Source organism: Podarcis tiliguerta (assembly GCF_965153285.1).
Source record: "Podarcis tiliguerta genome assembly, chromosome: 6".
NCBI lineage: Eukaryota > Metazoa > Chordata > Lepidosauria > Squamata > Lacertidae > Podarcis > Podarcis tiliguerta.
Genome location: NC_139539.1, coordinates 48025369 through 48037431, shown reverse-complemented (window position 1 = coordinate 48037431; position 12063 = coordinate 48025369). Strand labels below are relative to the sequence as shown.

At 43.6% G+C, this 12063-nt stretch overlaps 2 protein-coding genes across 2 annotated transcripts; one reads left to right on the top strand and one right to left on the bottom strand.

The window, feature by feature from the left end:
• The first annotated feature begins 746 nt into the window (after positions 1-746).
• Positions 747-7064, top strand: EBNA1BP2 (EBNA1 binding protein 2). Its single transcript, XM_083445914.1, has 9 exons — positions 747-880; positions 1639-1722; positions 2389-2555; positions 2755-2878; positions 3808-3897; positions 4140-4215; positions 4984-5077; positions 5949-6111; positions 6753-7064. Exons 1-9 carry the CDS (start codon positions 809-811, stop codon positions 6801-6803), a joined length of 921 nt encoding a protein of 306 aa, XP_083302040.1. The 5' UTR covers positions 747-808; the 3' UTR covers positions 6804-7064.
• Positions 7065-7424: 360 nt separating this feature from the next.
• CFAP144 (cilia and flagella associated protein 144) lies at positions 7425-12000 on the bottom strand. Its single transcript, XM_083445982.1, has 4 exons — positions 11761-12000; positions 10101-10160; positions 7990-8093; positions 7425-7733 (listed from the first exon to the last, which is right to left on the bottom strand). The coding sequence occupies exons 1-4, from the start codon at positions 11894-11896 to the stop codon at positions 7620-7622; spliced, it is 414 nt and encodes a 137-aa protein (XP_083302108.1). The 5' UTR covers positions 11897-12000; the 3' UTR covers positions 7425-7619.
• Positions 12001-12063: the final 63 nt, after the last annotated feature.

Sequence of the window (12063 nt, the reverse complement as noted above, 5' to 3'; positions counted from 1 at the left end):
ACTTTGCTGGAAAAGGAGAAAGAAGCGTCAGGAAGATTTCCCAGGTGGGGCTGTCGTGCTCCTTCCCCAACAGGCGCCCAGGGATGGGGCCCCGACCCGCCAAGTCGTTTTGCTTGCTGATCCCGGGTCTTGCTCTTCCCTAACTACCCAGACCTCTCTCCCCTCTGGGGTCCAGCGCGCTCTCTCTCTCTCTCTCTCTCTCTCTCTCTCTCTCTCGCCTTAAGGTAAAAAGAGCAGAAAAAAGGAAAAAAGGAAGTCGAGGCTGGTTGCTATGGAGACGGCGTCCTGGTCGCATGGCGAGCGGGCGGGGGAGGTGGGGCACTCTAACCGGAAGAGGAAATACACGGAAACCGGAAGTAGCTTTGTGCCGTTCCGCGTGGTTTCTGAACCAGCGTCTGGCTGGAGTCGTGGAAGGGGCCGCCAGAAGAGGACTCGTGGTAAGACCAAGTCTGTAGTCGCATGTACGGTTTACGTGGGAGTAAACGCTATTGAATACAGCGGGGGCTCCTTCCGAACAGGATTATAAAACGCAAGGCGGTTTCTAGGGAGGGAAGAAGCCCCAGGTTCGGCTTAATGCAATGTTAGGAATGTGTTGGGGCGGCAGGTGGAAGTTCAACAGGTGAAGCATTCCCGGAATTTAAGTGTATGCCGTTTCTCCGTCTTTTACCAGCCTGGCCGCGGGGAGGCGGGGAAGCAATACCAATCTCTCCAGTGGAGAAATTGAAGGTGGAGCGCACTTTCTGTGTCCCCCCACCCCCGTTCTTCGTGTAGCTCGGTGGATTCGAGGCACTCCAAAGCACAGTGTGCAATGCCTCACGTAGAGATGGAGGAAGGCTTCTCGTCATCGGATTCGGAAGAGTCTCTTGTCACTGACCGAGAGGTAAGTTTAGTGCTGTGATCATGCTGCGCTGGAGTGTGGGCAGGATATTTGTTATGGCTGGTGATGTTTAGCTCATTTCTCTGTAGCCTGCCGTGGAGGGCTACACTTCATTTCTTACAAAGGTTGTAGACAGGACTATATTTATATAATAGCTATACCTTAAAAATCAAAAATTATATAGGGCATTTCCTTATATAAATATCTTTACTTGCATGTAGAAGCAACACAGGGACAGCAGGGCTAATCCATGTTAGCTAAAGCTGCTCATGTGATGGTGTAACTCCAGGCAACACTGAACATCTCTCCATAGTGAATTGTGCTGGGAGCTTCCACAACCCATTTCATGGGTTCATCATACATCACATACATTTTTGGGTGTTTTAAGTAATAGCCCTATATTATTGTTCATATTGTAAGTAAGCAGCCGAGGGGGCTTGCCTAGTTGGTTTATGACTAGAGTGAAATTTGAGTTAGTATCTTAACGGCTCACACTCCTAGCCACCAATGCCTGTTCACAGTGCAGTGTCAGTTCAGCATCTAAAGCAAAGCATGCTTACATAGGGCAGATAGAGAGCTGCTTTATCTTATCACTTGCAATTTGAGCGCTTCATTTTAGGTTTCCTCTCACTTGTGCTCCTGTGTTCTTTGTTTCTTTTTTCCAAGGTTTCTATTATTAAGGGTTTGGGGTGGGTGAGCTAACATCCTTCTGTTTCAGCAATCTGGGATGCTGCTGATTTTATCACTTTCCTTCCATATAGCTCCAAGACGCATTTTCTAAAGGTTCAATCAAGCCAGGCCTAAATGTTGTGCTAGAGGGACAGCCGAAAGCTTTCAACAACGTGGTGAGTGCTGTACGATCATGACCTTTGTGGGATTAATTTGTGTGGGCAGATTGAGCTTCTTTTGGATGGGTATACCATTTAGCCAGAATAAAATTGTTCAGCCACTCAGTTCAGTCCGTCTGCTGAACTAAACCTTTAAACTGAATTCCTGGCATCTACAGTCCTTTTCATTTTTTGGAATGGCTTGGGCTTATTTATCTGCATGCTTGATGAATCTCACCTTTTAGATTGGGCATCATCCACCACTTACATGGTAACTTGATGCTTTACTCATTTGGACCATCAAGACATGCTGGAGGTGGGGCAAGAAAAAAAGTTGACACTTATTTAACTACACTCTATCAAAATAAGAGTGGTACCATGTTCTGCAGGCTGATAATACCCCTTAAGCTATTCAGTTTCCTTCAAGTTTATAAGGGAAATTCTGTATTGGCCTCTGTTTGTGTTATCATTGTTAAGACTGAAGCACTAGGAGGAGTTTGAGGCTCAAAAACCTCTGGCATCTGTTTTGATAGAGAGCAGAAGACAATGCATCTTTTTGGGGTGGGAGTATCAGGACATGGTCTGTTTGGGGAGGAGAGATTCCTAGTTCTGCATTGGTTGGCATGTTATCATGTAGAAGATTTTGGGTTGCATTTAATGCACAATTAATATGCTCTTTTCTAGGATGGATTGAAGCAGTGCTTGTCTGAATTCCAGAAACACCTGGCCTGGATTGAAAGGCTTGATGTTACCTCTCATTTGGAAACAATTGCCACAAATGCAGCTTCTAGTCAAACACTTGACAAAGATGATGTTGACCCCGAGGATGATTTCAAGAGAGAGATGAGCTTGTAAGTCTGTGTATAGGAAGTAGAGCTGCTTCTTATCAGCGTGGTGTGTTGAGCTTTTAGCTTTTTTCAGCCATATGCACAATGGAACAATATGTTAGTAGTTTAAGTTTTTTATTGTCCAATGGAAGAAGTAACAATTTACTAATGGCCCAATGGCTGCTTACATATAACATCTTAATACATTATCCTGTGTTCCCAGCTATCGTCAAGCACAAGCATCTGTTTTAGAAGCTTTGCCTCGGCTGCATAAGTTCAAAATCCCTACTAGGCGGCCTGATGACTATTTTGCAGAGATGGCAAAATCTGATCAGCAGATGCAGAAGGTAAGGTGCATGGTTCCTCTTCTTTTCTCATCTGGCTGCTATAATGGATGTGTTAACAGTTGCTGGCCATATACAAAATGGTGGCACATTGGGTCTGGTATTTTGATGGTGCCTCATCGTAATGCATCAGCAAATGGAGAAAAAGAGCTCTAGCAAAGTTCTTCTCAGTGCATAATGCTACAGATCATGAATTGTTAATTAAAAATTTGTTAATAAAAAGCTTGCTTGTGGGCATTTTCAGTTTGTACTGAACACTTAAGAAAGAGGGACTATAATGAAGATTGATTTTGTGTGGAACATAATGCTGTCACATACAACGTTGGGTGTGGGGCAAATGTGTAGTTTAGGGAAACAGGTCTTGCGGACTCAGTTGGGACCTGTGCCAGGCCTAGGGGTCAGAGGTTCCCATCCCTGCTGCATATTGTCTTGGGCCTCAGAATAAAGAATTAGCCTTGGATTCTGTAGCACTTCTCTGGCAGCAATACATCCTTATCAAGCTCTTTAGAGAACTGTCATTTTTTTCTGTATTAACAAAATGATGCATCTAAGGCCATGGATGCATTTTGAGGTATTAATAGTGAATTTGTGCATCTGCTCTCACCTCTCCCTTTGGTCATTCATTATGTATCCAACAAATAATGGTGGGTTATGAGTTTCTGGCATGATGCTTTTTCTTGCCTTGTGTGACCTTGCTGGAGAAAGACTGCAACTTTTGCCCAACAGTTATAGAGTCTGAGTAGTCCTAAACAGTTGAAGCAATTGTCAAAATTCACGTTTAGGAGTGCAGCACACTCTAAGCTGCTTTGGTTTTCATTTCTGAAATAAAAAAGAGCATAATTGCCACAAACAAGCAGATTTTCATAATCACAAATTCAGGGAACCTGCCTTCATCTGCATAAAAAGCACATCGGTTGCTCTCTCTCAATTAGATTCGGCATAAGCTGAAGAGTAAACAAGAAGCAATGGAAAAGTCTGAAAGAGCCAAACAGCTCCGTGCCCTGAGAAAATACGGCAAAAAGGTGAGAAAAATGGTGTCAAAAACATAGAAGCCCCCTTGGAATGGAGGAAGCGGGAAAGACACGCCCATTGTTTTGATTGGCAATCTCAGCATTGGAATCCTTTGGCAGAAGTATCTAGAAACATCATGAACAGGACTCCTAGGGTGTCGGAAGGATACATCTGTGTGCAAAAAAGGGGAGCATTTTGGAAAGAACTGAGGTACTGTGGAAGGAAAGGCTCACTTTTTATTTCTTGTTGGTAGGTCCAAACTGAGGTGCTGCAGAAGAGGCAGAAGGAGAAATCCACAATGCTGAATGCAATCAAGAAATACCAGAAAGGTGAGGCACTCCACTCCCACTTTATCCTTCACTACTCCCACCCCCAACCCGTACTACAGCAGTAGAAAATTGTAGCCTGCTTTAGGCATTCCACTTGCATGGGGATAAGTATGCTCAGCTCCATCACAGTCCCTCCACAAATTGGGAGAGCACACTTCTGAAGCAGAGAGCTTCCTGGGTTGTGGAAGCTCCCTGCATGATTCAGAGCCCTGCTGTCCCTGTGTTGCTTTTGCATGCAAGTAGAATACCTAAAGGAAGGCTTATGTGTAGTCCATGTTGCAAGAACTTGATTTGTGGGAAAGCTTGTTGATACCTCCAGCCACTGCTGCATAGAAAATATAGAAATTATAATCTAGTACTTGAGAGCCCAAATCAGGGGCCAGCAAACTTTTTTGGCAGGGGGCCGGTCCACTGTCCCTCAGAACTTGTGGGGGGCCGGACTATATTTTGGGGGGCGGGGAAATGAACAAATTCCTATGCCCCACAAATAACCCAGAGATGCATTTTAAATAAAAGGACATATTCTACTCCTGTAAAAACATGCTGATTCCCAGACCATCTGCGGGCCAGATTTAGAAGGCGATTGGGCTGGATCCGGCCCCTTGACCTTAGTTTGCCTACCCATGGTCTAAATGCTGCACAATATTCCTGTGCATAGATATACCCCTTTGGGTGATAAAGCAAGCCTTCCTGCAGTGTTTGTCCTGGAGTTTCTTTTCTGGCTTGGCATGCAGCTCATTTTATTTTATTCATTTGTCTTTTATTCAGGTCTTTCAGACAAGCTGGACTTCTTGGAAGGTGAAAAAGCACCAGCAACTCAGGGAAAGAAGGCAGGGGCTGGAGGCCAGCATAAAAATAAAGGGTAAGGCCTGTGAAGTGCCGGGATGTCTACTAAAACTTGCATTTCTTTTGCTTTACCATGAATAAGTCTTTTATTGGATCAGTTTTGTTTTGTTTCGTGTTTAAGTTCTAAGTCCTTCAAAAACAAAAGTCGATCCATTAGCAGAGCACTGGAGGGGGAGCGAGGCGGCAGCGATGGGGTTGGATTGGCCAAAGGTGTCCCTCTGCCCAGCTCTCTCAGCTAAAGCAGCCTCCTGCTAGCTGATGGCAGATGGCAACTGAGTGGCATGTCATTCCACTGATGTGGCACTGCCCCTTTCATTTGCAAATGCATGTGCACAGGTGTTGTCAGTGAGGTGCCTGTTGGTGACAGTCACTGAAATTCTCCAAAATGGTGTTTTGGAGGTGGGGAGGGGTTGAGCTGGCCAGTTGGATCCCAAGTTGATCTCACTGCCATCACACCAACAGCATTGGAGCCCAAGATAAAAATTTAACTTCTTTCATACCTAACATCTAAGACTAATGCCCTCAGAGCGCTTGATCGCTTCAGCTAAACTAGCCTAGTAAGAATGAACTGTCTGAGACCTACAGCCTTAGAACTGTTGCTGTTTGGGTGCACAGAAAAAGCAAACTGACTACTGGCTTCCAGTGTTTCTGTTTGATGCTGAATGAGTAGTCTTTGCCATTAGGTGTCTGGCAAAGTGGGAAGCGGGTTGTGAAGTGTCAGGATGGGGTGTGCGGTGCTGCTTAAAATAATAAAGTACTGAAGTTGGAATAATTCCTTTTGAGGGCAGGGAGAGAAAGATAAAAATGTTTGCTGTGGAGCCGGCCAGTTTATTGGGAGAGAGATGGCTAAGTACCCAGCCGTAATTAGCTGGTTGTTTTTCTTTCAGACCGAGTGCCAAACGACGCTACAAGAATCAGAAGTTTGGTTTTGGTGGCAAGAAGAAAGGGTCAAAATGGAACACTCGAGAAAGTCACAATGATACGTCCAACTTCCGTGCTAGTGTGGCCCACCACAAGGGTCCTGGGAAAGCAGGGAAAAAGGGTGCCAATGTGAGTACCTACCATGCATTGTTTTTATTTAGACATTTAGTGTTAATAAACAGAAGTGGCTTATAATAAATTTCCAATGCATTCATATAATTTGGAGGGATTTTAATCAGGCTACATTTCTTATGGTTTAGAGTGGGCTCTTAGTATTTATTTATGGCTGCTGTTTATTATATTGAGGGCGTGTGTTTGAGTTTTACTTACATTGCTTTATATATTGCTATCTTCTTTTATAGTGAGCTTTGTAAGGAGGGTATAAATTAAATTTATAAGTGCATAAATTAAATGATTAAAATTTATCAGCGTGTCTTCTACTGGCATAAATAAAAATTAGCTAACAGCTGCCAACTGGGAAAATCTTGCTGTAATCTGGCTGCTAGTAGAGCATTTGCTGAGCTGGTTCACACCTCACATTAAGCCACAGTAACAAGTAAACCATGGCGTTCTGTGAATGAGCAACAAGCAGTCACTCTGCCCTGCGCCTGGACCCAGAAAAGCAACCCATAAGGCTTGGCTTGCCATTACATGTGAACCAGCCCATTGTGGTACACAACTCCCCCTCGCCCTCCCTGCCATCACCCTTTCCCTTGTACAGTATAGCTAAGGTAGTAAAATGATAACATTCAACTTGTATCTCATTTTAGAAGAGGCCTGGCAAGAAGGTGAGGCAGAAAATGAAGAACCGTTCCCGATAACAAGTAAAATGGGTGACCTTTCCTTCTTCGTGAAGTGTGACTCCCTACGGAACATTGGCGTGAAGTGATGCTGACCTGGACAACATAGCCGTTCAGATTGCCATTCAGAGTCAGCAAGTGGTACTGCCTGACACTGGGTGTATGCACTTCTCGTACATAAATAACAAGCAGATGCTTCTGGTTGCCTATATTTCATACTGATTTGGTCTTTCTTGATCCTCCTTGTGCAAGATTGTGAATTAAAAAGTCTTGATAGCTTGATCATCCATGTCAGCTTGGGAGAGATCCTTTCTGGTTTGCATTGGGTCTCACTAAATCCTTCAATTTTTTTGGTACATAACATCAGCCTGTGTGCTCCTCCTTGTCACCCAGCAGTGGTGCATGCAGAGTACTAAGCAACAGCTTTTGTATTTCTGCCACTTTATGACTTTCTTTGCTAAGGGCATTGGGTCCTCCTCTTCCATTCAACAGCAGAAGCTGGTGATTTACCAGCAAACAATCACATGAACTACTGTTGCTGCTCATACCACAACTTCTGGTTGAGAAACAGATTGTCCTATCCACCCACTATAAAAACTGATGACTTGTACAAAATGAATATGGTGGCAGAAAGACTAGCAGGCAGTTTCAGGTCAGGTTTATTGTAATACTAAATGTTCACATAACACAGGACTTTCCTATACCCACTGCCTTGCACCCTGTGTCAGGCCTCTGTCTTATGCTTTGCAATAATTAAAAGATGGAGACCATGGAAGTCTGGAAGCCTAAATTTATGTCTACAGTCCTTCCCTTAAAGTCCTGCAATGCTGTGTTCCTTTATCGCTTATCTTTTGTCATCCCCTTCAGGCGCCACATAGCAGCCATATATCTGGTGATTTCAGTGCTCCGACTTGGGAAGTATAGCCTGTTGTCATTCCGGTTTACACTGATCTGTGAAGGAGAATATTACCATAGTATAAGAACATTTGGCATAAGGGAGGAGCTAGGATTTGAATATTTTCCCCAAACTATCTCCCCATTTGGTAAAATGTCTAGATTCTGATAGCCAACCAGGTACTCCCTACAAACTTTCAAAGCTTTCTCCATAGCTATAACAGCTTAAAATTATTTTCCTGTAAAGTCTGGATTCTTAAAATGCCAGTCAACTACACACACTTCCCCAGAAGCTCCTTAAAAACCCACTTACCAAAGGTGTGGAAAACCAGCCGATTTCTTGGCTTTCTGTTTGTGGTTCTGTGTATTTCTTGTTTGGTTCAAGTGCAGCATGATGAATTAGTTTCAGGAACTTAGCTATAGGGTTAAAGCATTGGCAGTGAGACTTGCTTAGTGTAGACTGGGTGCAAGGCACTTAGATTGCACTGAAATTTTTAGATGTGATGATGCTACAGTGCTCTGTTAAATGCTTATACACTATCGATTTCAATGTTTGTTCTGCTTGCATAACTTATTAGCTTGCACCTGAAGTTTTTACATACTTCATTTATTTCACAATGCATATGCTGCCTTTCATGGTCAATTCTCTCAAGTTGGCTTGCATCAAACAACAACAAACCGATACAACAAAATTAATCATATACCAATAATGCCCACCACCCACCCCCTCAAAAAATGTTAGAGGAGTTTAACATGCTGTTGGTTCCTGCTGTGAATGAGGAATGACAGCTGCTTTGCCTGTTCTGTGAGCAGCATTGCAAAAAAGCTGGTATCTTTCGTTCTGTGTGTGTCAAATATCTAAAAACACTGGCAAACCTAGTAAAAATGCAATTGAATTTTCTTTGTATTTAATGACAAGGTCATAGAATAGGATATCCCACCCTTTGGCAACCTGGTGCCCTCTAGATGCTTGGGACCACAACTTCCATCAGCCCCAGCCAGTACAATTGTCCTGGTTCGAGCTGATGAAGAGTTGTCATTCAAAACAGCTAGAGGGCATGAGCTTTGTGAAGGCTGGGATAGCAGGTACTAAATCCTTCTGAAGAACACACTCTTAGCTTGTGTTATGGCTTTGTCTTGTTTCTTTCAATTTCACTCGGGCCTAATTTACGTAACGAAACTTGTTTCCTAACACAGTGGTACCTCGGGTTACATACGCTTCATGTCACATACGCTTCAGGTTACAGACTCCGCTAACCCAGAAATAGTACCTCGGGTTAATAACTTTGCTTCAGGATGAGAACAGAAATCGTGCTCCAGCGGCGCGGCAGCAGTAGCAGGCCCCATTAGCTAAAGTGGTACTTCAGGTTAAGAACAGTTTCAGGTTAAGAACAGACCTCCGGAACGAATTAAGTACTTAACCCAAGGTACCACTGTATTTCCAGTACGTCTTGTACCCTTGCCCTAATTCTAGATTTCCAGGCACTGCTCTTCTGCACAGAGTATAGCAACTGCATGCTGATGCCTATGCTGCCATGCTCTCGCTCTGTAGATGCATGACAGGAGAATGAAGCTTGGAAAAGATTTTCAGTGAAGTTCACATCTTCTCTAAGGCAGACAGGAGGCCTGCATTGTTCTGGTAAAATGAGATGACTACAGTATTTTGTATAATTTAATAGAAGTTTCAGAAAATCTCAGTTCCCAAAGACATGTCCTCTTGGCTGCTCTACATTTTACCCTTCCAAAAAGGTTAGCTGTCACTGGCCTTAGGTTAACTTCATTGTTGTCCCAAAAGGCTTAACTATATTAGAACAGTATTTGCTGGCAAGAATTCAAGTTACAAAAAGGCCACAAACCAGTGTCCATCCTGAAACCAATATCCTGGATAAAGGCATTTCAACATAACAAGCACCATTTAGGTCTCTCAGAACCCTTAGAAAGGTAAAGAATTAAAAAGATGAAATGGGAACTAATCTAGTGAAATAATATTAAGTTGGAAGTCAAATTTGATAGTATCACTGTGTGGCTAGGTAAGTTGGGGTTTGTTGCTTTGAATATTGAAGCTTGTGCTTTTAAATATTTATTTGCAAAAATATATCATTAAGAAGAAAACATAATGGCAGTGACTTTTTTCTTAACTTGAAAGTTTCAGCACTCCAACATACATGGAAAGGAATTGATCCAATAAAAGATCCAAGAAATACAAAAATTGGAGCTATCAGCTGTCTCTTGCCACATTTCACTGCAGATTGTATAGTATAATGCTTTTTGGTTTACAGAGGGAGAAAGAGTGAAGTTTGACGTTTAGACTTCAGTATGGTGCTACATACTTTGCCTGCTTTGATTCATGCTGGAAAACATTTCATAAATGACTCCTCTCTGTTTCACTAACTTAAATGTAACTGTTTAAAAGCATGTGCTTACCATCTGCAGGTTCTTCTAAGTTATCATGCCAAGAGGTAGGCTTTCGAGTTATGGTGTAAACTAAAGGTAAAAGCAAAATAAGGCAAATTAATCACTAAATAACCTTAAGCAAGGGCAGAGGAAAACTAACAAAGCTTAGAAATTTATCATTCTTCTTTCCCCACACCACCCGTCTTTGGCAGGAATTTAGGCCTTTTTCTTAAATGCAGGTTTTCAAAGAACCACTAGGATATTTGGGGGACAACTGTTCCATAACTTTTGGGGGTCCCACAGATAGGCATGGGAGACACTACAAAGCCAATGCATCATTTTAGAGGAAAAGACTGGCACTTGGGATCAAAACTATTGGAGAGAGATTTGTGTAATATGTTAGTTTCCAGAGGGGTAGGCCTGTTAGTGTATGTTTACGTTAGTGGCTTAAAATGTAGCAAGGCCATTGCCCCTGCTGCTGTGGTTCAATCTGCATTTGCACAGCAGTGTTCACATCGGAGACAGGGCGGGGTTGTCTTCCCGCATGTGAGATCTTTTTGATTCCTTGCCCCTGCAATCCCCACCTTCCAACTCCTATTCATGAAGCTGTCATCTGTATAAGTATGCTCACCTGGGCATGTGAGATAGCTGTCTCAAATGTTCACATTGCTGTTTACTCCCCATTCAGTTTTCCAGCCAGATTAAAGCTAATTTGGGAGGGGGGCTGGGAAATGCATCAAACAATAGTATTTGTCAAAGTACAAGATCAGTATGGATTGGCTAACATCGTGTGAATGCAGCTTCAAAAAGTAGTGGGTGCCCTGGATTGGGGAGAAAGCAGTAATGTGAACATATCCTTAGTATGTGGAGGCAAAAGGATATTGTAACAAGCTTTTTTGATGTGTTTATGAAATGGCTCTTCGTAAGTCTTCTTGATTGAGTTTTAGGATTGCAAATCCAGGTACACAGAAAACTGCATAGTTGTTTCCAACAAATGGCTCTATTCTATGAATCCCTCCTGAATTCAGTTTGGCACTGAGAATGTGGTTTAGGAATATAGGAAGCTTATACCGAGTGAGACTATTGGTCCATGTAACACAGTATTGTCCACACCAGCTGGCAACAGCTCTCCAGGATTTCAGGCAGGATTTTCTCCCAGCCTCACCTAGAGATGCTGAGGGCTGAACTTGAGATCTTCCACATGCACTGAGCTACAGCTCCTCCCCTTTAGTTATTGCACCTCTAAACGGCTCTGATCCTATGGAGATCTAACCACTCATATTGCAGCTTGGGCATTTAAGGTGCACTTTATGTGATAACACAAATTGCTATTGGTGTGAGGGTCAGTCTGCATACCTTTAAGCTCTAATTCAACTACAAATACTGCTTTTGCATTCCTTTGTTCCTTGTTTCCAACCTAAAACTTTCCTTCCTTTACATAGGTGTGTGTGTACCACAGACCAGTGGATCACACTCTTTAAAGTGCCACAAACCCCTCTGGTGGTGGTAGTGGTTGGGGTTCTTTGTTTTAGTTTGCAGCAAGTTTTGTTTGCACCCAAACACCGTTCATTCGTGGAAAGAGGGAAACTAGAGCCAGCTGGAGTCAAGAGCCAGAGGACCCCCTTAGACCTAACTGGGAAGCTCCGTCTGCCCATGAGAAGGGGGGAAGTCTCTCCCGGTACCCCCGTACCCGTCATCAGGGGGTTCATCGCGTATTCCGTCTGCAGGCGCTGGCATCGTAGCTCCTTCCGGACCGTCTCACAGAAGATCTTGTTCTGGCTTACTGGGTCCAACGGTTCCTTTGGGACCCGCGCGACTCCTGCCATGTGCCGCTATCTGCGGGGGAGGCTATTTAGAACGTGCCCGGAGCGCCCCGAAATGCCCTTCGTGTATGTTGCGGGCGGCGTTTCCCCACCTTTTCGTATCCTAGCAACCGAGCGGAACGTCGCAGCCGAAAGTTGCGCCGGGATTCTGACCGCGCCCCTTCTCTTTT